Source organism: Mesocricetus auratus, unplaced genomic scaffold, assembly GCF_017639785.1.
Source record: "Mesocricetus auratus isolate SY011 unplaced genomic scaffold, BCM_Maur_2.0 Super-Scaffold_100010, whole genome shotgun sequence".
In the NCBI taxonomy this organism is placed as follows: domain Eukaryota; kingdom Metazoa; phylum Chordata; class Mammalia; order Rodentia; family Cricetidae; genus Mesocricetus; species Mesocricetus auratus.
The window spans coordinates 23,044,298-23,072,251 of NW_024429194.1; the positions used below are offsets into that span (position 1 = coordinate 23,044,298).

General features: G+C 45.5%; 1 protein-coding gene across 3 annotated transcripts in view; it reads right to left on the reverse strand.

Moving 5' to 3' along the window:
- Dis3l2 (DIS3 like 3'-5' exoribonuclease 2) overlaps positions 1-27,954 on the reverse strand; it is a 330,069-nt gene that overhangs the window by 19,771 nt on the left and 282,344 nt on the right. For all 3 annotated transcript variants that reach the window (XM_040753119.1, XM_040753118.1, XM_040753120.1), the window contains one exon: positions 10,050-10,129. In XM_040753119.1, the coding sequence (XP_040609053.1) occupies positions 10,050-10,129 (80 nt within the window). The remainder of the gene's footprint in view (positions 1-10,049; positions 10,130-27,954) is intronic.

Genomic DNA, 27,954 nt, shown 5'->3' on the forward strand with positions numbered 1-27,954 from the left:
CAACTGTGTTCCAATCATTCTAAACAGTTGAAATACTACACATCTGTGTAAGCAACACAGCTAAGGCCAGACACCCAGGAGAAGATGGCCGAGGTGTCCTGTGTGAAGAAACTGGGAACATGGAGGACAGAGATAGTCCTGTTACAACTTTTGAGACTGAAGCCCTGTCAGGGGAAGTAGAGCATCCCCACCCTGAGGCCTGACTATGAATCAGAGAACTCTGGACAGTCTTTAGGCCTGTGGTGGTGGGAGCACAGTTTCTACACTAAGCCACATCTGCCCACCCAGAACAGTCCCCCCTCAATGTGGCACTGCTCCAAGTAGCTATCTTCTGGCTTGCTCACTTTGGAGCCTGGCTCAGCAGTAACTGGGTCACCTGAGGAGGCCCAGTGAGGTGGTGCTACAAGTCAATGGGGTGATCTATGTTTTGTATCTCAGCCAGGCTTTGCTGGTTTGGACTATTTTTCTCCTACTTAACTCAGTGGGCACAGTGTGAGTCACTCTGTGAGCTCCCTTCCCAGTTGGGTGCCCACCACAGGAAGATATACCCTCAGAACACTTAACATGTCCCTTGCCCCTTAAATAAGCCAGGTACCAGCTAAGGATTTATAGTCATCAATAGCCTTTGTCTGTCATCAAGCATGGCAATTCCTTCAGGCTCCAGAGGCTTCCTGCCCAACCACCAGGAAAAAGCCACAATGCCTCAGAGAGCAGGAGAGTAGCAGTGATGACAGATCAGAAACACTTCCCTATGGAGAGCACAGCCAAAGTCTGAGTGAGCCAAGCATGTTCTGGTCACCTGCCAGGTAGCTGCCGGAGGTGATGGCCATGGGCACCTTCCTTGAGGCTCAGACCCAACCTGCAGTCTTGTGGCCAGCTTTCTGTAGGGCTCACCTGTGGGTGTCACAGGCCTGGTGCAGACATTTGTCACTCTCACTTTCTGAACGTGCCTAGTGTCTGGCCCAGCATGCTGGTGCAGAGACACTGTGGCTCACAATCTACTGGGCAGCAATGGTGTGGCCTGTTCATTCAAGGGGATAGACCCAAAGATCACAGCCTTTTCTAGAAACTTCCTGAAGTCTTAGAAAGGAGCAAGCCTCCTTGGATTTAGGAGCTGCTGGCTGGCCATGTGCTTGAAAGTACTTCTGGGGTACAGATGTGTGCATAGAATGCCAAGGAAACAACCTGGGTCAGACCAAGAAACGGAGAAAGGAAAGTATAGCTGTGACCAGTATAAATTCTGAGACAATAGAAATGTTGATGACCCCTCAATGTCTTCCCCATCATAGTAAGAGCGTGTCACCATGTGGTTTATACAAAGCATCTGTAAGGAAATGACTGTAGCCCCAAGAGACTCCACAGAAAGGAAAGAACTGCAGTTCACTACAAACAGGTAAGGAGAGGGAATGACAGAGTAAAGCAAAGGCAATTTAATCACGAGCATACTTTTTATAAGATCTTTGTGAAAGTTGAGAAATCTTTAGTTGGGAGGGGTTTTGGTCCGCTGAGGTTCTGTCTTGTGGGAAAATCTCTCGGGTCATCTTTAGGAAGTTATTTAGGCTGCAAAAAGGGGAGTGTGGGACGAACTGAGAAAGTTCTCAGGCCCATGGCAGCTCTTCCCAGCAGTCTCTAGGCACTGCTGGCTTGGGTCTCTATGCTCTTCATTTCTCTGTTTTAGTGAGTACAGAAAGATTCTGTGCATCTGCTTACAATTCATACTGCAGTGCTGTGGATCCTTCCTACAGTCTGAGTGTCATGGCCCAGAAGACAGACATCAGCTGCTCTGGACACCACCTGGCAGACGACAGAAGACAGAATGGTCCAAGAGACCTGCCGCTAACGGTGTGTGGCGTATCTAGGAGGCCATGGAGACCTAAGTGCAACCCTCTAGGGCTGCACACAGGCAGTCACAGAGATTCCTTTTAGTTTGAAATCCTTGACCACCTGAATGTACATCCTTGGCAATGAGTACTGGGGTTGGGGGTGAGAGCAGATGACAGAGCCATAGGGAATTTGGAGATGCAGGCCACTGGAGAAAGGAGAAAATGCCAAACAAACTTGTGGGGTGGGTTAGCAACTCTCCTAAGGTGTCTTTGAGATCTTGGGGGTTGTATCCTTAAAGTTCAATCATGGAATCCAGGTACAGTAAATGCCCTGGGCTCTAGGGGCTTACAAATCTCTCTGAATCCTTGCTTACCTATAGAATCACAAGTTTCTTTAGCATGTTCATATGGTATATTCATCAGAAACTTCTTTACTATCTCTTGTAATGTTAAGGAGGGATCAGAGCTCAACTCCCCTGATGGGTTTCTGCTAATCTCTTGGATTGATGCACTATCATAGACTAAGGAGTCATACACAGTATGTATCTAAGTACAGCGACATCACACAGGGAATGAGTGTCTGTATATCCATGGAAGGGTTGGAGGATCAGCCATAAAGTTAGGTCCCTAAGAGATACTTTCAATATAAAACAGAGAAGAATAGCCTACTGGTGATTCTGTCTGTGGCTATCCCAAATCTAGAGAACCTTGATCAAATCTAGAGACTCTAGAATCACACTGCCTTAGGCATAGTCTTGAAACAAAGTGACAACCAATGGAATCTAAGCTCTAGGGAGTCTCTGGCTGGCTAGAGACCAGGAACCAGAAAGTGATGCTAACTGTTAACTTCCTCCTTCATGTAAAGAACTGCATGGGCCTCAGGCTTTGCTCCTGCTCTCTAGTTTGATATGTGTAATGTGTACAGCCACCAAAGGAGTCATATCCTGAATAGGCAGAAAAACACACCAAGGAGGAAACCAGAAAATCAGGCAGGAAATTTGAAAAGGCCTGAACTCTCACACCTTGCTGGTACAATGATTTAGGATTAACAGTTTTCTTCCTAGGTCTACCCGCAAACAGAATATGTGCAACACAAGCAAAGGCATATATAACAGAATTATCTGTAATACCTTTAAGGCAGAAACAACCAAAACACTGATTAGATTAATTCAGAGTAGATAAGCAGTTCTCCCTTTTTGAGACAAAGGTTTATTTGGCTCAAGATGGCCTCAAATTCACCATGTAGCCAAGGAAGATGCTGGACACTTATTCCTCCTGCCTCCACGTCTTAAACGACTGGATTGCATTATACCTGGCTCTAAAAGCCTTTCATAGTTTGGTTGCCTACTAGAACTTTGTGATCAAACCCTATTGCTGAAGACGCCACACACTTTTGATGCTGGACATGGTACTGTTGGTACTGATTAAGAAGCTTTCTCTCTGCTGTCCAACTTTCACAGTATTGGAAGACGCTATGCAGGAAGTCTTCAGTAGTATCACTCAGCTGTGAACCTTGTGAATACAACAATGACCAGTGTGGTGAGACGGCCATGGGTGCAATAGTGGCACAAACGTTATGGGGTAACCAGTCACTTACTGCTTGAATTTAAGGCCCACTCCACAGGAGGAAACACACACTGGGTATATAAATGTGGCTAAGAACCCATGCTTGGGGAGCTTTGGGGTGGATCTACTATTGCTATTTTGCTAAGAGGTCATAGGCAAACTGCCCTCTAAATTTGTATCTTTCTACCCATAGATTAGAGCACCTCTCAGAGCCCATCAGAGAAGTACTATTTTATGTGCAGTGGATGGTGGTCAGTGGAGTGCTCAGTCACAAATGGGACATCTGTATCACACTCTTTTCAAAGCTCAGGGACCATCTCAAACAGTCTAGAGGTCAGGGAGGACTGTAGTGAAACAGTATCTTTTGGGTATGACATGATTGCTGCACTCATGAACTCATAGCAGTCATGGTTACCAACATAAGACCTGCACAAGATAAAGCCCATGCAACATTCTAGCATAGAGTGGGGAGAAGTTTATAAATCTCCATCCTTTGCTGAGATCTCATGAACAGCTGATAGCTTCTAGGAGAGAAAGGAGTCAGTTTTATTTAGGTGAGGCTCCTGATAAAGAAGTATATGGACAGCACAAATTAGAGCAATGTGCTAATGAAGAAAGAAGATGACAATGATAAGAATTTGGGGGGAGTAGAGAGGTGGGGATGGATCTGGGAGGAATTAGAAGGAGGAACTAGGGGTAAATATAATAAAAATATAGCACATAAATTCTCAAAAAATTGATTCAAGTGTTTTCCTTTTTAAAAGATTTAATTTATTATGTATACAACATTCTGCCTCCATGTATGCCTGCACACCAGGAGAGGGCACCAGATCTCATTACAGATGGTTGTGAGCTACCATGTGGTTGTTGGGAATTGAATTCAGGATCTCTGGAAGAATAGTCAGAGCTCTTAACCTCTGAGCCATCTCTCCAGCTAACTGTTTTCTTAAAAAAATTCCCCCTTAGTTTCTCAAACTATTTTATTTTATTACAATGTTTAGGAATCAAACACAGAGCCATGAGTATGCCAGGCAAGTGCTCTATCATTGAGCTATATCTTCAGCCTTTTAAGGGAGCATCTGTAACAGTGAAAATGAATGGAGCACAATCATATACAGCAATGAAGATGAATTCTCATTAATGTAATACTCAAAGGGAAAATTAAGACTTACTGAATGATTCCATTTTTTTTTGTAGTAGCAGGGAAGGTTCTGAATGGGAGCAAGGGTAGGAAATGAAGTGTGGGGGTGTTTAACAGTGGGTTTCCTGACCTGAGTGTGTTCATTTTCTTTTTCTTTCCATTTCTATCTTTTTGAAAGAGAGTCTCCTGTGGTCAAGGCTGGTCTCAAACTCAGTATGCAGCCAAAGATGACCTGAACTTTAGACTCTCCTGCTTCTACCTCCTAAGTGCTGTACTACAGGCTCGTGGTACCTCTCCCAGCTGTGTTCATTTTCTACTACTGCTGTGTTGGTTTGAATGAAAATGCCCTCCACAGGCTCATATATTTACATGCTTAGTCCCCAGTTGGTGACTGTTTGAAAGATTAGGTGTGGCCTTGTTGGAGCAGGTGTGTCACTGGGAATGGACTTTGGGGTTTCAAAGGCTCCCAGCAGGTCCAGTATCTCTCTCTCTCTCTCTGCCCACTGCCTATGGATCAAGGTGTAGCTCTCAGCTACTGCTCCTGTGTCATGTCTACCTGTGCGTCACCATGCTTCCTGCCATGATGATAATGGATGCACCCTCTGAATCTGTAAGTGAGTCCCTGTAAATGCTTTCTTTCTTAAGAGTTCTCTTCACAGCAATAAAACAATGACTAAGACAAGTGCCTTGAACTATATGCTTAGGGCCTGTAGCTTTTCTCTATGTACATCATGGTTTCAAAGTACGTTTTACAACGTGAGTTTACTGTACAAATTCATTTTCTAGTACACACCACAGAAGAAAACATAGTGGAATGCCTGTGTCATACAGCATGCTGGGACATGGACCACTGTGCATATGCACTGATGGGTCTGTGGCATGTCTGTGGCCAACACAGTCAGCCCATTTTTCTGGCTTTCATGTGTCCTTGCTTTGGACAGTTCTGGCCTGAGAAAGGGAGCAGTAGCTGAAGGGCCAAGTACCAGCTTGGAAGCATGGGAAACTTCTGGTAAGAAACGTCAGGGCTTCATGTCTTCCGCCCATCTCTCCTACTTCTATTAAATCTAGGAAAAGGATGCTGACTCAACCTCGCTGATAAATATCTTGGTCATATGTGCACAGATTACATGTGTATAGACTGTAACCCTGAAGGTGCTGCATGCAATACATGAAGGTAGTATACACCCTGATGTGGCAGCAGCTACCCTAGTCTTGCTGACTTCCTGTCCCAGATCTCCAGGCAACTTGGCATCAGTTCCCTAGCTGTTCTGGGCCCATGCCTGCTGTGCACCCCATAGAAGAGGCAACGCCCTAGAAAAAGCTTGTCTGCTCTGATTCTTAGATACAACTTGACCTTGAGCAGAACATCTCTCAGATCACAGGTTCTGTTTTCTGTGCAGTGAGAACATTCATGCTTTCCCACTTTTTGTTAGGGGAGGCAAGTGAATGAAACACTGTATTTTGGCACCCAATGTATCCTAGCTGCTGTTACTACTGTCATCTCATTCTAAGAGTCAAGGATTACCCTCTATGTGGTAGGTAGTGGGGAGACATCACCCCAGAGTTCAACCCTGGAAACAGGAGCTGTGTTGGCATCCTAGAGATACCAAACTCCGCCTGCTGTTAGGGGATCACAGAAACCCACACCTGCACTGAGTGCGGCTGACTCCCACATGCATATCCCAGCTGCAGCTGGTCCCATGAGGTGATTTCTGGCATTTCTGGCTGTGCTGCCTCCAGCTCTGCAAGCCCTTCCTATCTCTTAATGTCAGCTCCCCTTTCTCCTAACCTGGGGCTTCACAAGGAACAAGGAAGTGACCTGGCAGTGTCTGCATTTGCAGGAGGCCTGGAGTTGCTCACCCTCTGCCGTGCATGGCTCTTAGGTAACACCATAGTCTGTGGAACTGGCAACAGCTCCAAGCACAAACAGAAAGTGCCATTTCAAAAGTACTGGGAAGTGCTGATGCTGGTTTGAAGTTGTCAGGGCTGCTGGGAAATATTCCATCTACTTATTCAGGGGGAAGGAAGAGGGGAAGAATCAAACAGAGGAAGGGATGAATTAAACATGGAACTTGATCCAAAATCCTTTGCTCTCCTCCCCAAGGGAGGAGAAGTGCACTTGGATGCCCTGCCATGGACGTGGACTGACAATGGCCCTACAAGTGGCTGCTCAGCTCTGATGTGCATCTGCCCCAAAGCCCTCTTCCTGCTGCTACTTTTTGAGTCAAGTCCAGCAGTTACCCCATGTGTATGGAGCCCAAACACAGGACAGGCCCTAAAGAAGGGGAGTGGCCTCTAAAGAGCACTGGCCCTGGGGCATCCCATAGGCTGGCTGAAGTGACTCAGAAGTAAGTACAGCCCCTCTATTCCCTGATTTCTCCCCAGTGGCAGGCTTGTGTAGAGGCCTATGACTGCTCTGCCAGTCTCTTGTTTGCTTTTTTTTATAGACTGTATATAAATCTGTCTTGACCTCTGCTTCCTGGCAGATATGAGCCCATCCAGATAGGATTACAGTTGTTCTGGGAAATAGGCAGAATGATAGAGACTGGGACTGTATCTGTAGTCCCAGCATTTAGGAAGCTGAGGGTGGATGATTATGAGTTTAAGGTCAGTTTGGACTACCCAGTAGATACTGTCTCAAAAAAAAAAAAAAGAGTCAGGGGACCAGCTCATTTACACCTGTTAAGCAGTGGACAAAGTGGTACATGGGCATGGACAGGGTTTGTGGGAAAACCAGTTGTTCCAATGGCTGAAGAAATACACCAGGAATAATCTGGGAAGAGGGCTCTGTATCTCTGAACACCTCTAGGAGGTGCATGTGAGGCAGTCTGGCTGCTGAAAGGCAAGGGTGATTCTGCTCAGAACTAACAACAAATGGAGGAGCGTGACAAACAGCTGAAGGCAAGTGAGAGAGACAGCCATCTTTGGTCTGCCCTTCCCTAGATGAGATAAAAGGGCCATTTATAGGAGAATGAAGATGTACAGAGGCCTCTCTCCTCGACATGCCAGGGTTAAGGATGTGTGGGTCTCCTAGGGACAAGAGACTGTATACCAAAGCACAAGTTTCAAGATTTGAGGAGCTGCATAAAGGGGCCAGGAAACAAGACTAGATGAGTAAGAATTGATTTGAGGGAGTTTTCTTGAAATGCAGAATTTGTCACCTTGACCAGTGATGAGACAGCTTGCTCCGGATAGCCCTGAAGAGCCTGATAAAAATGATAGCTAAGAGCCTTAAGTTTGTTTGGCAGATGGAAAGGAGTGAAAAGGGCATAAAGTAGCAAAGTTAGAATCAACATTTTACTTAGGTCCAGGAGACTCTAACAGAGGGACCCAGAGCATACTCTGTCTATCCCTGCTTTACCTAAATAATATAACATAAGATGTCTGTAACATAAGATGTTGGGTGGTGGCTCTCTTCTGCAGACCAGAGTGAACAGCAGGAAGGGGTGCCGTGGAGCCAGGGCTCCAAGCATTACAGATAAGTCATAGCCTCATGGCAGTACATAGTTTAAAAGAAATGGGTTAATGATTAGGAGAGAGCTAGCCAATAAGAAGCCTGAGCTATTGGCCAAACCGTTTATAATTAATATAAGCCTCTGTATATTTATTTGGGACTGAACAGCTTCGGAACTGGGCTGAACTCTGTCTTTACCTTCTAAATAAGAACACTGCAACTGCCTTTCCAAAAACAGAGAGTTGGACTCAAACTGGGTTTAACAAAACTTTTCTGCTACAGCCTAGGAGTGTCGTCTATTAACAATCAGCAGAAGCAAGACATGGAGAGCAATGGAGCAATGGGAGGGGAGCAGAATGGCTGCTACACTGTTTATGGCTTATGTGTCTCACTCCCAAAGCTTGCCCAGCCACCCAGGAATCTGCTCACATCTCCCATCCCGTCCATGACTCCAGAGAATCCCAGATTGACTTTGCTGCTCTCCTGACCATGGTAAGAAACCAAGATGGTATTTCAAACACAATGACTGTTAGAAGCACTGGAAATGCCTTCTAGATGTAGCACCATTCCAGAGAGGAAATTGAGGATGCCTGACTGACCTTTTCTATGATTCATGAGGTAGAAATTGGGGTTATACAATAGCAACTACAGATCAAGATATAGCAATGATACCTGGAAGGCAATCTGAGTGCAGATATAGTCACAAGGGTTACTACTCATATCTCAGCAGTGAGGTTTTGAAGAAGACATGGTCTTTACTTCTGGGAGATAATAAATGGCTTTCCTGGCAGGTACCTATTCCTTCAACTGGCTAAGATTACATAGTTTGGATAGTTACACAATGATACCAGAACACACTGTTCTTAAGTCCAGTCTGGGCCTACTCGTTATTGAGTGTGGTTTCCCGGAGTGGTAACAACTGTCTTTCACCTAGCCTTTTCCCAATATAAATATGTTAAAGTTGACTGTGTATGCAAGTTACTTGGAGTGAGCTGGCAGAGTTCCCTAGGCCCCAGCTTCTGGAGTGCATAGTAATAAAAGCATACTCTTCAGGCTGTTATGAGGGTTAAGCAGGAATGGCACATGCCAGTCCCCAGGAGTCTAATATAGAGCTGCTATCATCATCATCATCATCATTACCACCATCACCATCATCATCTTCATCGTCATCATGGCATATTCCCTCTGCCTCACTCACCACCACTGTTCCTGTCTTGCTAACAACACACACTCAGGGAGTCAGGGTGTTTCTCTTTGAGAAAGAGAAGAGGTACTTTAAAATTATGCCAGGAGTTACTTTCTAATAGGGCTACACTTCCCATCTGTGCACACACCCAGACACTCCTAAGTATAAAAGCCACATGATTACCACAGAAGCAGTAAATATGGAGGCAGTGACTACAGAATCTCAACAAAGGCCAAAGTCACACCTGAATCAGATAAGCAGGCAAGGGATTAGCACAGGGTGGAGGGGAGCCTGAAAAGGAAGGCTTGTTTCCAAACACACTTCTTACTCATTGTTATTTCTCTCTCACACGTTTGATCTTCATACATGTATGTATGATGTGTATATGTGTGTGTATGATGTGTGCTCGGTGTGTAAATGTCCATGAGTATGTGGAGGTAAGAGGACAGCGTCAGTGTTGGTTCTCATCCTCTACCGTGTTTGACATAGGGACTCTCCGTACACCAGGCTAGCTAGCCTGTGAGCTTTGAGGATTCTCTTCTCTCTCCCTCCAATCTCACCATAGGGATACTCAAGTTATAGGCTTGTGCTATTGAACTTGGCTTTATGTGGGTTCTGGGGGTTCAAACTCAGGTCCTCACACTTTCACAGTAAACACTTTGAGTCACGGCCCCAGACCCCTATACAAGTTCTTTTCTATTTATATTTAAAGGCAAAAGAGACTTTGTGGGGGGGGATATTTTGTGTGTGTGTGCCAGACATTTTCTCACACAGTGGCAAAAAGTTTGAGATCCCTCTGGAAGGGAAGCCTGAGATGGAGAGCCTGCCACAGCTACCCAGCATGCCTACGCAGTGTTTCCCAAGGAGTGGGTGGCTTACTTGTTGCTGTCTCGGTACTCATAGATATGACATCCTTGAGGCATTCCAGTCTCATGGTCCAGAGTAAAAGCAAGCTTCAACTAAACAAAGAGAGAAAAGAAAAACAAGTTTGACTCATTGAGAAATAAAAATCAATTTCCTTCAGTGAATGTGTTGTAGAGCACTTCAGCCTCTTACCCTAGAAGAGCCTACACCTCACAGAACTCTGCCATCAACAAATACTGTCACCTGGATCATCTTATGTTTTGGGCATGTAATCAGTGCTCACGAAGCACCTTTTGTGCCTGCCACTGAGCTAGCAGAGGACACAGGGGCGCCATAACAGTGAAGAGACACCTTTTTGGAGCCCATAGTCCATCAGATCTCTAGACTAAGGAATGTCCAGGTATATGTAGAAGTTTGAACTGGAGAGAGGTCTTGGAACCTTTATGGGGAACAAACTACAACTTACCATATTTCCAGGAAATGGAATGAGCTGACCTGTGGGAAGAAGGGGTGACTAGACCCCAAGCGAGGGGAGCAAAGAGTTGTCCTTGGCAGAAGACATAGCATGTATAAAGGTCCTGGGGCAGGAGCTGCAGAAACTGAAGGATGGCTAGGGAAGCTGGCCCAACAGATACAAGGGCCACAATGGGTGTTGATACTGCTGATGGGGGAGGACCGGCAAACTACTCAGAACATTCTTGGCTCTTGGCTCTATTGGAATCGTTGACCTCTGTCCTAACACCAAAGGAAGGTTCCTGATATGCTCTAAGACAGGGGTGGATGATGTCACCACAGCTCAGTTTGGGAAAACCTCCTGGCTGGCTACTACGTTTTCTGCAGGAAGAGGAGAAATGGGAGCCCACACAGGGTTGCTACTGAGGCTGAGGGAATGGGAGTGGGGACTGGAGGCTGGGTAGGCAAGGTAGAGAGAAACGGGTACTTGAGATCTAAATGGCAGTAAGTTTCAGAAATAGAATCAACAGAATGTGCTGATGAATATGGTGACAGAAAGGAGAATCAAGGTTCAAGGGTTTGATTTGAACAACCAAGTAGGTAAGTATTACACTGCTGGGAGGGAAGAGAGGCCAAAATCTGGTTAGGGACACATTGTCTTGGAGATCCCATTTCTGAAGGTGAAGAGAGGAACAGGGGGAATCTTGATTTCTTTCAGAACTCTGGCAAGGAGACCTTGGGTGAATATAGAACTTCACAGAGCTCAGGCAGCTTTACTATCCGTCTTGCTAGGGCCCAGGGATTAGGCAGCTTTGGCATTTCCAAATGTGGAGCCAATTACTATCTTTACAAATTCCCTGGACTTTTAAACCACCAGGGAAAATACAGCTATACTAACTACATGTTAGGGGATACACTGTTATGATCTTCCCTATAGGTTGTTAGCAGAACTAATGATCTGCACCATTAGACACTGGACAATTTATCTCTCCCTTGGAGCAAAACACACTCTTGGGAATGGTCTGTCCTCTTACTGACCCAGATGAACATTCAAACCAGAAACAAATTCTTCTTTACCACCACAAAGCCAGGAACTTCACTGGAGTCAAAGGCATGCTTTTCCTACAGAGTATACCTTGGCTCTAATCAGGCCTCTATTTCAGTTAAATAAAAAAAGAATTTAGTTCAGTTACTATGGAAATCAGTGTGGAGGAGTCTCAAAAAAAAAGGAAGGAAGGAAGGGAGAGAGAGGGGAAGGAAGAGAGAGAGGAAGGGAGGGAGGGAGGGAGGGAGGGAGGGAGGGAGGGAGGGAGGGAGGAAGCCCCCAGGTCCGGTTCTTCCACGTCTGGATATATGCCTGCAGGAGTCAAGGCCAGCACAACAGACACCTATGTATTCATCTGTACTAAAGCAGTCTCCTCATAGCATGTCCACAGAACCACAATGTGTACATGGGGCTGGGGAGATGGCTCAATGATTAAGAGCACTGGCTGCTCTTCCAGAGGACCTAGGTTCAATTCCCAGCACCTTCATGGCAGCTCATAAATGCCTGCAACTTCAGTTCCAGGGGCTCTGACACCTTCACACCGATGCCCATGAAATATAGTTAACTAAACTAAAAAGAAAAAAGAAAGAAAGAAAATATGCAACATACACATAGTGGAGTTTATTCAGCAATAAAAAAGAATGGGGACTGGGGAGATGCCCAGTGGTTAAAGCACCCCTTGTTTAAGTGTGAGGACCAGAGCAGGATCCCTAGATCCCACATAAATGCTAAATTCCAATCCTGTGAAGTAGAGTCAAGGATCTCCAGAGCAAGCTGGCGTGAAAGACTAGCCATATCAGTAAATGCTGTGTTTGATGCCTCAAAGAACCAAGTGGAAAAGCAATGAGTATGATCCCCAAGCCTCTACATGTATCCACACCCATCTACACATAAACCCACATGTGTATACGGAAAATGGAAAAACAACAACAAAAAGAATGAAAATTTGTCATTTGATGGGAAATGGATATTAAATAAAAAAACAGACCTCAGGAGATAAATATATTTTGTCTCATACACAGAATCTAAATTGAAAAAGACATGAGAGAAGTGCTTCTTTCTATTGCGGAAGGGCAAGGGGAGTGGGGACAAGACACAGTGATACGGGTTGGCTATGATCAAAGCACGTTATGTATGTATGTAACAAGGTCAAAATGAACCCATTATTTTAGATAACTAATACATACTAAAAACCAGGAAAATGTTAAAAATAGGTTCTGGTTGTATTTGCCTCTAATTCTAGCACTTGGGATGCTGAGGCAAAAGGACCAAAGTTCAAGGCTATTCTGGGTTACCTACTGAGATTTTATGTCAACAAGAAATTTCCCCAAACAAATCAAAACAACTGCATAGCAAAGCAATTACAACAACAATATACTAATCACAACTACAACCTACTACTGCATTGATACTAATAAGCCAGCAATGGTGGCAGAGGTGGGGACAAAACAGGCCCCACGCAGTCCATGTGGGAGAGTAGACGGTTGTGGATCTGTTCATGAGGAATTCTCAATTTGGGAAACTTGGGGTGGGTGGGTAAAGCAGGCTGCACATTTGACTGCACACCATGGAAATTGCAAAGACTATGTCAACAAAGGGTTGGGAGAAAGAGGTGAAAACAGCACAGCGGAAAGTTCCCTGGGTTCTTCACGACAAGGTAGCACTACTTTGGTTTTGAGTAAAGACTAGCATGTTCCAATCTCGTTTTACATCGTTCCTGATGCCTAGGGTTTTTGCTCCAGGGTTCGGTAGAGCTGGTCTTTGCTGAATGTCTCTGCCTATCCTACTGGTCACACCAGGAACTGTACTATTCTGCTGCTCAACCACCCCCAAGTGCATTCCCCTCTGTTACCATGATAGGGGGACGACGTCAGGAAGGACAGGGATATCTGTTGGCTTTAGGGAGACAAGGGGACTAAGCTGATCAGGCAAGTTGCATGCAAGAGTATGAGGAATTACATGGTCAGAAAGGGAAACCACAGCAAGTGTCAGAGAAGACACCTGGTTGTCAGGCAGAGATGGGCTGATGTGAGAGCAAGGCTGCAGGAGAAAGGCTTCAAGCAAGGCCATCCTGACAGACTGAAGAGATAAGACCTGGGCCTCAGGTGGGGTTGTGGGGATGGAGGCATCCAGAAACAGCTTACATCAAACCATGTAATGGGACACCTAGCCCCAAATGTGAAAAAAAGGAGGGATGAATAGGTACTGTGGTGGTCCTCTGTCATGAAAACACTGGTAAATGTGACCTTAGGAGGAGCTCCAAGGTCAGGAAACTACAAAAATAGCAATCTAACAATAAGACAAGTCACGTGGTGGGAGGGACAGGACAGATGGTCACTCAGCTATTGAACGGGGTACTCATATTTACCAAATGCAGACCCAGTGAAGGCTTCCCCTTATCCTGATGACAACCAACTGAATTAGCTGTCCTAATTCCTTTTTAATACATGAGGAACTTGGGGCTGAGAAAGATCAAGAATTAGCTAGGTTCTGTGTTAAATGCCTATAGTCTTAACACTCAGGATGGTGAGACAGGAAGGTCACAGTTTTAAGGACAGAATGGGCTACATATTGAGATCTTGTTGAAGGAGGGGTGTGTGTGGCTATGGAGATACCTCAGCTGAGAGAGGCTAAGGAGATAACTTAGTTGGTAAAGTACTTGCCTTACAGGCAGAAGGACCTGAGTTTGATTCCCATTTTTTAAAAAGCGAGGCATAATGTGTATCTGTGAGCATGTCTGTAATAGTGTTGGGAAGGTGGAAACAAGCAGATCCCTGGGATTTGATCACCAGCCACTCGAGCTTACTTGAATCCCAGGACAGAGAGAGACACAAAATAATAGTGAACACTCTAGGAACTACTCTTGAGGTTGTTCTTTGGTCTACATGTACACATATATACAAGCTCACATGTGCACACACATATACACTCACACAAACAAGACATTAAGTAATCTGTCCACAGCACAATAGTAACAGAGCTTTAAACTCAATCCAAGCTCTTCTCTTTGCCTGTTGCTAGTATCATGGGACTCTGCTGGTCTAGATACTAAGGGGGAATGGAGGTGTCACAGACACTGTTGAAGATGCTCTGCCTCAGACGCAGAGCAGATGGTGTGTCTGCCCACCCACCCCCAGGCAACGAGGGATGGTAGGTTTGGGAGGAAAGTTTGGGTCCCATTTGGAGTTGCTGATTTATTTGTTTTTTGTGGAGATGGTCAGAAGGCTGCTGGATATGTGGTCCTGAGGTTTCCAGGTGGAACTGTATCTACAGGCTTCATCTGGCAAGATGACAACTTACTGCAGTGAATGAGACTGTCTTGAGAGAGTATTGGAAAGAAAAGAATCTTAGTGGAGTCCTGGGAAACACCTCCAAGAGAGACCTGGGGCGGAAACGAAGAAGGAGTGGCTGTGGGTCTTGATTTATGTCTTAAAGAAGCTAAGGGGAAATATGCCTTAAGGAAGGAACAGTCAAGCCAGTTTGTTACACCTGTCTAAAAGGTCATGTAGGAGAGGAATGCGCATCCCAAACAGGGCCCCACTGGATCTGGGAAGAATGGGATCTGGGGAAAGTGGGGGTGGGGTGGGGACCAGAGGTGGTTAAGAGATAGACTGAAAAGTGAGAAGGCAAGGAAATGTGATTCTAAGTGACACTTCAAACAGTTGTAGGAAAGAGGAAAGAGGAAATGCAGTGGGACAGCCCAATGAGGGAATGAAGGGGTAGATCTGAGAGTGACAATCTTTTTAAGAAGAAGTGACTACAGTAGGAGACGAGAGACAAAAGACATGGAAGTAAAGACTGGTTGTTTCTGAGATCACCAGGGACTGGGATCCAATGCATAATGAAGACCTCTTCTCTACTGCAGAGGACAGAAAGGGTGAGTAGGGATGCGACCATCTGTAGACCAGGCAAGGAGGATTTGGAACACTCTAATATGCTTTCTGCTTGTTGTTTTTGTTTTTTTCCCCCTTGAGAACTAGGAAGTCAACTTATCTACAAGGAATGGAGAGTTTGGCGAGAGGACTGTAAGTTTGAGGAAAGGATGAAGGTTGAAGCTTCTTTGGAGGGGGTCAAGCATGAGGACTGCTGGGGAGCACTTAGAAGCTGGGATTAGTGAGTAACCCTCTGCAACCTTGGCATTAGAGTGAAGAAAGCCAATTTGGTTCAACGCTGGATTGTTCCACAAAGTCTGAGAGATGAATAATGAGCAAGGAAAGGCAATTTGATATGGCAACAGATGGACACAGATAGATCAGGGAACTGAAGAACTGACAGACATGATAGAAAAATGAAGCCCAAATGAAAGAAAACAGAGGGTCTGAGTGAAAGATGTTATGTATGAAAGTAATATTTATTAAGTAAATCTGTTCTAAACATCTTTCATGTGATCTTATTAAATTCTCATACTACTCTGTGTTTGAGAGATTTGGTAGACCTATATTGGTCAGTAAGCAGCAGAACTGAAGTCTATACTACATTGCAAAGCACTGGGATATACTGGCTTTCTAGGTGTTTGTGAACTTTGGGGAGGTGGGAGGATCAGGTGCTGTGATCAGACAGCAGACTGTGTGTGACCTTAGAGATGGGCAGGTAATTAAAGAAAAGCCAAGGGTGGAGAAGTAGAGATGGGACAGGGTGGGGGCACTCTTCACTGAAGCTCTGAAATTCACCCTAGGATGGCATGCTGTTTCTCAGAGAAGCCAAGCCATTAGGCATATCTACAGGTATGTAGGTGCCTACAGGTACAAAGTTCAATATGAATGAATGAACACACCGACCCTTGTTAGGAAGCCATCGAGGTGTTTTTTATGACTAGTAAAAGGCTCATAGCCTTACTCTGGATCCTAGCCTGGTCAACTCAGTGGATCCAATCACATTCTAAGATTGACCAACAGAAGGTGATGGAATGGGGCAGGAAAGAGTGGTCAGTGTGTATGTGGTGTCCCCTGGGCCAGTGAGCAAGGCAGCCTTTCACAGCTCAGGTACACAGCTGTCCTGCCCAAATGCCCAACTAGGCAGCTGGGTCTTAAAACTTATCACCTGGCCGGGCGTTGGTGGCGCACGCCTTTAATCCCAGCACTTGGGAGGCAGAGGCAGGCGGATCTCTGTGAGTTCGAGGCCAGGCTGGACTGATAGCCTCCAAAACAGAGAAACCCTGTCTCGTAAAAACCAAAAAAAAAAAAAACAAAAAAAAACAAAACCCAAAAAACCAAAAACCAAAAACAACAACAACAAAAAAAAACTTATCACCTAAGGAAGATAGAAGCTGAAAGCTTTTGGTGTTTTTAAAAACTACTTGTTTGACCTTGGGCAAAAGTTGAAGAATTCCATGTAGGTAGTAAGAAGGCTCAGTGGGTTAGGGGACTTGCTACCAAGCCTGATAACCTGAGTTCAATTCTGGGAATCCACATGGTGAAAGGAAAGAGCTGACTCCCACAACTTATTTCTGACCTCCACACACGAACCATTTCATTGGCACACTGTAAGTGTATGTACACATTCACAACGATAAATAAATATTTTTTTAAAAAATCAAGGAATTCCCTGTCTTGTTCACAATAGCTGCAAGATGACCTCTCCTGGGCACCAGGGCTTCTGCTTGGGCCCTGAAGGTACATGCAACCCTGGCATGAGAGTGGGTGTGGTCTGAGCAGGCGCTTTGGAAGAGCAATCAGGGTTCCCTCACAGGGATGTACAGATAGAGGTCAGTGGTGAAAGTTGAGCGGTAGTTTTCTGTCTAGGATTGTTCTAGTTCAGCCCACCTTGGGTTCTCCTGGAGGCTGAGCTTGCTTCAATTTGCTAGCTGTTAGGACTCAGGTTCAAGCTCAGGTCAGGAGTGGTCTGGGAAGCCTCTCAGCTGCCCATGGTCGATGCTCCCCACAGTTTCTGGGTCTTGCAGGGTATCTAACTGCTGCTTAAGGGGAAGGCAGCCAATCCTACACAGGGCCAACAGTTAGGGAATGCCAGTTATGGCATACTTGAAAGGAACAGAAAAGTCCCTCCCACCTGAAGCTTAGGTTTTGAAATTGAAAAATCTTATTAGGAGGGAATCTTCACATTCTTTGAAGTGATCTTTAGTTTTCCTTCGTTAGTCTTCATTGTTTGGTTTGGATTTCCTAAGCATTATTTCTTTTTTCCATCTCCTCTTTGCTTTCTTTCATAAGACAAAGATGCTGTGGGCTTTGCTTTAACTTGGTTAACAGTGATTCTATGGCAATGTATTAAATTTCTTTCTCCTAAGTCCACTGAAGTCTTTTTGGACTTGAAGAGCTTTTTAAGAAAGAACTTGCTCATTCAGCAGGATTTTCTTCCCTGCTCCAAGCTCTGGTTCTGACCTGGAAAAATTAAGAGTAAGAAAGAGCAAGAAAATCCTGCAGTCCTGACGCTCAACTTCACAAACCACAAAAAAGGACATCGCTCCAGTAACGTAATCATCAAGAGTTCTGGCACCTTGGTCTTTCAAGAAAAATACATCCATCTTCTGGCACAGGAACCCTCAAACTAAACCCTGTTCATCATGGAGTTCCCAATTCATTAGTGTTGGAAAGTCTATAGCGAGGCTGGCCGCTCCCACTGGATGACGCCTCCCTGCAGTGTAGTCTGTAAACCCCACAGCTGTGTTTTCACTTAAGGCCACTTCTCCTGACTCCATGTGTCTTGTTCCAGAAGCTTGTTCTATTCTTGTTAAGACTAAAACCGACAAGACAAGGATTCTTCGATGTTGAGGTCTGACTTGCTTAGAAGAAGCCACGTCTGTCTTAGAGCTAAGGTTTGTCCCCAGGGAAGGCTGCTCATCTAGGAGCACCCAGCCAGCAAAACTGCCTACCTGGACAGTTGCCTTCTCTTCTGAGGGTCACCTTCTTCACTCACCACAGTAAGACCTGGGTAGTAGGATTCTGCCTTAGCACTGTCCCATGTGGTCTTCTGCCTCCATCACTGGTGAGACTTGTGCAGAAGAGCGTGTTTTTCTTCCTTGCCTCCTCTTTAGCAGATTAACAGTTCCAGGGTCCCACTAGCTTCCAGTCAACATCCACCTAGTCACTGGGCCCCTGTGTTTGCCTCTCTGGTTCTCAACCAGGTCTGATGAGCAAGTCTGCATATGCCACATGCAGCCAGATGAGGAGGCTGCAGCCATTCGACCACAGACTCAAAATGAGCAAACACCAGAAGGAACGATTTCCTCTTGCAGCCACGGCTTCAGATCAGTCACTGTTTGGGCACTGATGTTGACAGATCTACTCCCACAGGTGCTGATGGTGCTGATGTTGACTGTGGAGGTGATACATGGGTCCTCCGAATGCAGGAGAAACATATAAGTGTCTTGGTTCATAGATGTTCCTATTCTGTATCTACCTAGCTACTCTAAGCCTTGTGCTCTTACACTGAACAGTAGAGATCCTACTAGATCCTCCACTTCAAAATATCTGCTACAAAAATTAAAGTGTGTTATCTATTTATGTATTCATTCATTTAGTAATTTATTTATAGACAGGGTCTCAGATAGGCCAGGATAGCCCTGAACTGTCTATATAGCTGAGCCTTCTGCATCCACCTCCTGAGTGCTGGGATGACAAGCATGCTCAGTCTATGTGGCACAGAGGAATGAGCCCAGCACTGGTGCACTTTTGCACTTGGTGCACAAGCACTCTCCCATCTGAGCCACACCTGTAACACACCGAGGCTCCAGGAAAGCTAATGTGTCCCAGAAAGCATGACCTTCCTGGAGAGTGTTTTAGTTGTATTCCTCCATTCTCACCAAATTTACCTTAAGCATAGCCTATAAAATCCTTACTCATTGCTGCAAGGGTATTTAATGACCCTAATATCAAGCTTCGTGTAAGAAGCTGCTTTTAGTGCTAGGTAAGACATCTTTCAACTTTCAGTGAAGTTTGTTATTTTAAACAATTTACCTTATTACCCTCCCCTCGACTCCCTGAGGGAGGACTGCTTCTTCTTTTGGGATACTTCAATAAAAGACCTGATGCCTCCTCTGTGAACACAGGCATCAGGGAGATCACATTCCTTTTGCCTCCTTTCCCTGTTTCTCATTTCCTGTCTTCCTAACGAGCTTACTTCATTGCTTATTTCCTTGGCCGTAAGTCCTCAGATTCCTTTTGGAAACAGGAGGGTACACGTAAGATAAAGTGAAGTTCTTTAAAATGCAAACCAAACATACAGGGAGCTATGAGATCCAGGCAGGTTCAAGAAGAACCTGACTAAACAGCTGCCATGATGGCAGGCACTCAGTGGAAGAAGGAAACGGGACATTCTCACACAGTCTTCAGAGCCAGTGATCAGGCTGGCTTTCTTCTTGAAAAAACAGAAGAGAACAGAGTGATCTTCCAGGGAATTGGCCTCAGTTTCCAGGGACTTGAGGAGTCAGGAGTTATGTAAGCCAAGCCGAGAGCCAGCAGCTTTGGCCTGCCTGCTCTCTCCCCAAGTCTGGGTGGAGGTGGGCTCTGGGACCTTAGATGCTCCACCTATACCATGGAGCTCAGTTCCTCTGTGGCTGTCCTGAGGCTTGTGTCCTAGAGGAATATGGAATCTTTTAAGCGGTCCTGCTATATCTGTTGGGAGAGAAACTTGGCACTTCTGGAGGAATCAGTATGCACTCCTTGAGATGTTTTAGAGAGGAACAAGTGGCAGTGAGGCTCTCTATGCCTAAGGCTGTCGTATGTAAGAAAGAACAGCTGTCAGGGCTCATGTCTTGATTCTAGGCTAACTGGCTTCCTCCTTCCCAGAGGGCCAAGTACCTGCACAACATGTTCAAAATGACAATATTGCCATCTTAGGTCTCTCTGGGTCTTGGGCAACCCATCTGCACTCCCTCTACCGTCTGCTCCTTACTCCAGTGGGTGTGGTGCGCCTCCCAATGTGACAGCCACTCTACCACCATTCAGTCATACAATACCCACTGATCTTATAACTGCTTACTAGATTGCGCAGAACTATCCAGGGTATCTAGGAGATGGAAATTACTTGAAATTGTTCTTCTTATTCAAGGTCATTGACATTCATCTGTGACTGCTTCTTTATAGAACAACATTATCTAAGAGATGTCCTACCTGTGGTCCTACCAGGGAACATATAGGTGTTGTGAAATTTAAACACATTAAAGGTACCCCACAGCTTAGTTGAAATGCAAACAGTATACAAAATTTAAGAGGTTCAGGGAGGATAACAGCAAAGATGAGGATTCCACTTGCCTTGCCAACTTGCTAATCTTGCCTTTTATGAAACGGAATATAGAGACCAGTGAGAAGGTTCCATAGGTGAAGGCTCCTGTGCTAGGCCTGATGACCTTAGTTTGATCCCAGGATGTGTACCATAGAAGAAGAGAACTGACTTCCATAACCTGCTCTTTGATCACACAAAATAAGTAAGGATGACATTTTAAAAGATACTATTTATACTACTGGAGGCTAACAAAAATAAGTTCTCAATCCTCTCAGGGGCACTCTGTTAAGCAGAAATTTGTGTTCCCTCTAACTCCATACTATAGAACATCATCTTTGTGGGGGCTCCCAGAGCTAGAATCCTGGTGACAGAGCAAGCCTAACTTTCTATTCTTGTCTTGATCCTCCCCACAGGCTTTCTTTCTCTTTGCAGCATTCCAAAGGCCTCACACTTCTGCTTCTATCGTTCTTGCTGTGCCCAGGTCTTACAACTTGAGAAGGCCATTTAGAACAGAAGAAAGGGTGTGGCCTTTTCAGGTTGGCCAGCTTTGAATCCCAGCTTACTTCCTAACAGCTATGTGACCTTACATTCTGTTGCCTCTTTGTAACTCGTTTTTCTGACTCTGGAGACTGGCAGGAGATAATAACAGCACTTACTTCTGAGGTTGATGTGAAAATGAAATTAGGAAAATCACAAGTAAACAGCTGTATGGCCTATCCACAATGGTGGCCCTGTAGTGGTGAGGCCTGGGGACAGTCCTGCTAATGTGCTGAGCTACACATGACAAACATGAGACACTGCAACAAGCTTATTGAATCAGTCCAAAAGAAATCACTGAAATTAGAGCAATTCCCACAACTGTAGGGTTTAGTCTCATTTTTCTTTTTTAGACAGGGTCTCACTATGGAGCCCTGGCTGGCCTTGAACATACTGTAGACTAGGCTAACTTTTAACTCCTAGAGATTCACCTGCCTCTGCCTTCTGAGTATCAGCATAAAAGGCATGTGCCAACATGGCCCTGCCAGGGGTCAGTTTTTTAAACTTGAGCAGTATTAGGGAAACAACTGCTTCTCTGCAGGTCTTCTGGGGATCTAACAGGGAGACCTAAGCTTCAGCTTCAGTGGAGTCTTGCAGCACTTGCACAGTTGCACAAATGGCCAGGCTGACATGGGCTCCTCTGTCACATGGTAGTCCCAGTCTTCTTGGTGACTGGCCTCTAGGTGACTATTAGCCTATGACAGCATTATATACCTCTAGCTGAGCTACATTATTCAAAAGCAACGCTTCTACTAGCGATGATGGTACATGCCTGTCACCCTGACACTCTGAAGGCTGAAGCAAGGGCACAGAGAGTTTGAGGTCAGCCTAGGGCTACATAGTTAGACCTTGTTTCAAAAAGCAGCAACAAAAGTACTAATAAACTAACCAAACAAACAGCCAAATAAACCTTTACCATTTCCTCAAATTCCCAAACCAAATAACTTAAGACGGTCCTGCTGGGTTGGCAGATGTACCTCTCCATGGCGGCAGCCCAGCCAGGACCTTGGCTCCAGCAACAACTTGTCCATTAATTGGTGCCTAGGCAGGGAAGAGGCCACAACGACCTGCTAGAGCATGGCCTTGGCTGACTTATATAGTCCAAATACAGTTCCGTTTAACTCTTCTCATTTATCCTTAAGCTGGAATATGTTTCCTGTTTATCCACACAGCTATCATCTCGTCCCAACCAGCCTAAGTTCTGATTACCAATCACAAGTCCCAACTGATTACCCTGGGTAAGCTCCACAAAGACTATACTAAATAAAAACTTTAAACAAGGCCAGGTGGGGCCCTGAAAGGAGAAGCAGGAGTCACAGGCTCCTTGTGTAGCTGTAATAATGCCTAGAGGGCCTCATGTCCAGTTACCATTACCTCTGTTTAAAGGAGTCTGGAAGGATGCTAGGGTACGTACAGTAACTTGCCTACTTAAAGTAAGGCAAATCATCACTTGACCAACTGGCAAATAGAGACTGAGGTTGATTAGGGAAGGGCACCCTCACCCTGTTAAAGGCACCAAACAAAGTGGAGATTGGGGTGGGGCTGGGGGTAGGTAAGTCCATCTGTGTGGGAGTAAGAGACACAGGCATACTGGCTGTACATTTCCATTCAATGCCTGCCTTCCAGCTATCAGGGCCACACAGATAACCAGTAAGGAGACCAGAAATGGAGCCCAGAGGATCTCAATCTCACAGGATGCAAAAGGCTGAAATAAGTAATGTTAGTCAGCTGGCCAATACACTGAATCAAGACAGAAAACCAGCAAGACTAAGATTAACACAGGAACTACTAGTATCTCTGAAGAAATGGTCTGGGGACTCCTGTGTCTAAGTGCACATTGTCTGTGGCACTGGGCACTGTGTAGAATCATGTGAAGTTCAGAAAAAAAGGCTGGCAGAGAGGACTCAGTCACATGACTCTAGACTGTGGGAGCCCAGAGATGGATCTGGTAGAGGGGCCTACACAGAATGGATCAGGCTAAGTTCTGAAAGATGTGATGGGAGAGAATCCAGGTGACAGCAAATACCAAGCCCTTTAGTGGGCTCAGAAAATGCAGTGATTTGAAAGAGAACCCCAGTAGACTCATAAATTTTGAGTACTTGGTTCCAAGTTGATGGAACAGTTTGAGAAAGATTAAGAGATGTGACCAGTTGGAGGAGGTATGTCACTGGGACCAACCTTTGAGGTTTCAAAAGACTGGCCCTATTCCCAGGGTGTGCTCTTCTCCGCCTCCTGCTGTGGATCAAAATGTGAGTTCTCAGCCATTCATGATGCTATGCCGTGCCTTTGCTTCATCATCATGGACTCTATCTAAACCTCTGACACCATTAACCCTATTAAACTCTTTCTTAAGTTGTCTTGGTCATAGAGTTTGTCATAGCAATAGAAAAGAAACAAATAGAGAGAGACCACCTGGTTTATACCCATCAGTTTATTACTGGTGTCAGCCCAAATTTTAGTTGTGAGTAATCATGAAGAAATAAATCACCAGCTCCGGTTGGGTTTGTCTGACTACATCATGAAGATTAGACATGGGACTACACAGATACTCATGATGACAACACACATGGTCAAGACAGAGTACAACACATCTTTCTCTGCTGAATGTGCTAGGGCTGAGGCTGGTAAGAAGGCTTAGAGGTTAAGAGAATTTGCTGTTCTTCCAGAAGATCCAACTTTAGTTTCCAATACTCCTGCTAGGCAGCTCATAAATACCTGTAACTCCAGCTCCAGGAGATCTGACACCCTTTTCTGGCCTCATGGGTACCTTAACACATGTGGTATACACATAGAGAGAAACACACACACACACACATGAACTTTCTTCTTCATCCTTTCTTTTCTTTCTTTCCTTTTCTTTTTTCTTTTTACTTTCTTCCTTCTTTTTCTTTTTCTTGAGACAGGGTTTCTCTGTGTAACAGCCCTGGCTGTCCTGGAACTTGCTTTGTAGACCAGGCTGGCCTCAAACTTATAGATTCACCTGTGTCTGTCTCCCAAGTGCTGGGATTAAAAGCATGAACTACTACACCTAGCTAATACAAACTTTAAAAAAAACTTTTAAAAAATTTGGCAGGGTATGTTCCTGCTAGATTCTCTCTCTCTCTCTGAAAATGTTTAATGTTTTTGTTTACATTAAAATTTTTATTTTATTTTGTGTGTGTATATTCAGGTATAAGTTCCACAGCACGTGTGCGAATGTCAGAGGACAATTTTCAGGAGTCTGTTCTATTTACCATGTAGGTCCCAGAGATCAAACTCAGATTGTCAGGTTTGTCTGCTGGTCAATTGCACTAGCTCCTACTGATTTCTCTTAATGGCCTCCCAAGACAGGTGTGTAGACACATAGCCACTTGACAGCTAGGGACTGAGAAGGACACAGCATTTGAGAAACTTTCTCTGGGTCCTCAAGCCTAATAGCCCTGGGATTGGAGTAGGAGGTCCAACCCCCTCCCTAGTTTAGCACTTTCCCATAAAAAGGGAAATAAAGCACTGAGTCATACTCCTGGAATCCAGTTGTAGAGAGGGAGGAGGGATGAGCAAAGGAGCCAAGGCCGTGCTGGAGAAGCCCACAGGAACAGTTGACCTGACCTAGTGAGAGCACAGAGATCCCAGTCATAAAGCTGGAGAACCAGCATTGGACCCAACCAAGCCCTCTGAATGTGGGTGCCAGCCCGGAAGTCTATGGGACCTCTTTAACAGTGGAGCCAGTATTTATCCCTAGTGCACAAATGAATTTTGGGAGCCCATTCCCTATGGGGGATTACTATTGCAGCTCAGATACACGAAAGAGGGCCTAGGTCCTCCCCCCAATGATGTGACAGACTTTGATGATCCCCTGTGGAAGGCCTCGCTATCCTTGGGGAGTGGGTGGGGGGTGGGGAGCATGGGAGGATGGGAGATCGAGGGAATGGGGGGATTGCTATGTAAAATAAAATAAAAAATATGCAAGAAGAAGAAGGCAAATAAAGTCTCAGCTCACATCTGATTGGCATTAAAACCTGGTCTCTCTGCTAGATTCTGTTCCTTTCCTAGGCCCTGGAAGCTGCATGATGTGGACTACTTTGGCAGAATGTAACCCCTGATCTGAGAACTGGTCATTTCCCAGGGGGTAGTACTGGTGTCCCACACAATGGAATTAAGTAGCACTTTTATTATAAGGTACATAAGAGTTAATAGAAACAAAAATGGGCCTATCACCCACTTTCTATCAAAGATTGCATTTTACATGGTTATAGCCCAGGAAACTGATGTTGGCACAATGTGTTCAGCTCTGGGCCATTTTGCACACATGGCTGGATGCTTGTAGCTGCTACTGCCACTCAGATACAGATGGTCCAGGGACATGGGCCTCCCTCTTGGCCCCATTAGCTCTAACACCCAGCAACTACGCACTTGATCTTCTCTGGAATTTCGTCATTTCAAGAATGTTTTATAAATATACTCACATAGCACTTTAGACTTTCAAAGTTGTCCTAAATTGAGGATTTAATCCATTTTTAAAATTTGTAGGCTATAAAACTATGCCATCCACATCCAACAGAGAAAGGAAATAGTGGCAGACTATGTTCTTATAGTCCTGCCCAGTTTGAGCTCTCTGACAATTTCTCATCCTCGAGCCTTGGTTTCCCCATCTGTAAAAATGGGTATGGGGCTTGAGGGTGAAGGAAGGAAGGTAGCATGTGAAAGCACTTGGCAGACGGAAGGCTCTCAATAAATTCTAGCTGTTTGTTATGATTGATCAAGGGCCAAGGGAGCTTCCGAGCTTTACTGAAAACAAGGCCCTTGCCAGTCACAGATGATTAAGGGAATGACCACACCAGCCCTTAAATGACCTCAGGTTTTTCTTTCTCAGTGTTCCCAAGACTCCAGTCTGGGGACCTCTACGGGGTGCTTCATACAGGCATCTCCACAAGTGCAGCCTTGTGAGAACAAGTGGCCCAGCATCACTGGATTCCCTGGGCTTAAGTTCAGGGTGGGGTGGGAGAAGTGCTGAGCACTCTCCATCACTATAAGGCCCTTGAGTAGCAGCCATGCTTGTGGGAGACCTCTGGTAGCTGCTGAGCTCAGAGGAGTGGCCAGTTTCAAAGAGGGCAGGGGTCAGATGACTGACTGAATTAGGTGCTGCCTGGATACCCCTAAAGCTCAGCATAACTCAAAGGCTGCAGGGGTGAAGAGGGACAATGGTATGCACTACACTTGAGGTCACCTCTACTATGATTAGCTATGGAAATCTTGGGGGAAAAACCCTCCACCCAAATCACATATGCAAAGACTCCATTATATAGTTGAGAGAGCACTCAGTGTTGAGCCTTTGAGTAGCTGGGAACCCAGCACAAATGGCTGACTCTATCTTGAGCAATATGCCCACGGCCCATTGAAAACAGGACAAAACTGGGCTTTCAGGATCCGTCATGATTTACTGAAAGTGGTATTGTCTGTGCTTCTGCATGGCACCAGCAGGGGTGGGATGGGGGCGCTACTCATGATGGCAGGGTCACTTCTGTGTCTCCTGCTCCCTGGGACTTTTCAACTCCCTGGCCAGTATTCACTCTACTTAGTTTTCCTCCTTTGAAGTTAGAGAATACAGCCTCATCGATCACTGACACGTTTGGGTTTCAAAAGGACTGGGAGTGAATTCACTTTTTCCCCCTCTAACAAGCGAGAAAGACTCAGCTGGGAAGAGTGAGTGAGGAGGAGGTAGAGAGGGAGGGGAGCAGGCCAAGACCAAGGGCTGCTGGTGTTCCCAGTCCCACAGTAAACAACTGTGCTCACTGCGGGGGGTGAGGTATTCTTGTACAGAGTGTGTCTTGCTTTGCTCTACTCCTAAGTACCTGGGCAGCTCACAGTGGCCTCATCTAGAATTTGTGCTGCTTGCAAGTCTTGCTAGCCTAGCAGAGGGGGGAAGTACAGAGCCTTCAGGAATGATGGCCTCCCATATCTTTCACTGGAACAGAAACAGAAATAAAGATGGGCCAGAAAGTTTTCATGTCCCTATCACTCAATGGATGTCTGCTTATCCTTTCTGGGAAAGTGGCCCTGCTGTGCAGTAGAAGAGTACCCTGATGTCGCTCCAGACCCTCTTACCTGTTTCTTCCTGTCAGGGGTGGTCTGGTGTCTGATGACTTCTGCAACTTTCTAAATGCCTTGTGTGATGGCCTATCTTGAGCCTCTCCAGTTGCCTCTCTGCAGAGCTCTGAAACTAAACAGCTTCTACACTGAAATTGAGAATGCCTATGCCTGGGGACAGTCCAATGGGGTCCTTAAAGATCAGTCTGGTTATATCTCCCCTGTGACACAGCCACATCAGAGGCCGGCACATTCTAGAACACAGCAAACCACTGCACTGATTTGCTTAGATCTGTTCAGAGAAGCCATTCCCAAACTGTTCTCTCTCACTGGCCCTCCCTGACTGGGACTGGAATCTTCTGCCTGCCCTGTTAATATTCCAGCATGCTCACACTCTGAACTCCACCACTTCCTGAATTCAGGGCTAGGTCTTGTCTGCTGAGCAGCGACTGACACTGCGGTATCAGGGCCTTCTGAATGCTTTTGTGGCAGTGTACTTTCCCATGGATGAAGATGGCAGGCCTCTACTTAGCTTGGCTGAGGGTGGTCATTTCACAGATTTCTATCAAACATCAGCTGCGCATCCTTCCCAGGCAAGCGTCTTTGGCCTCTCACCCACAGCAGGCTTTCTTCCCACCATAC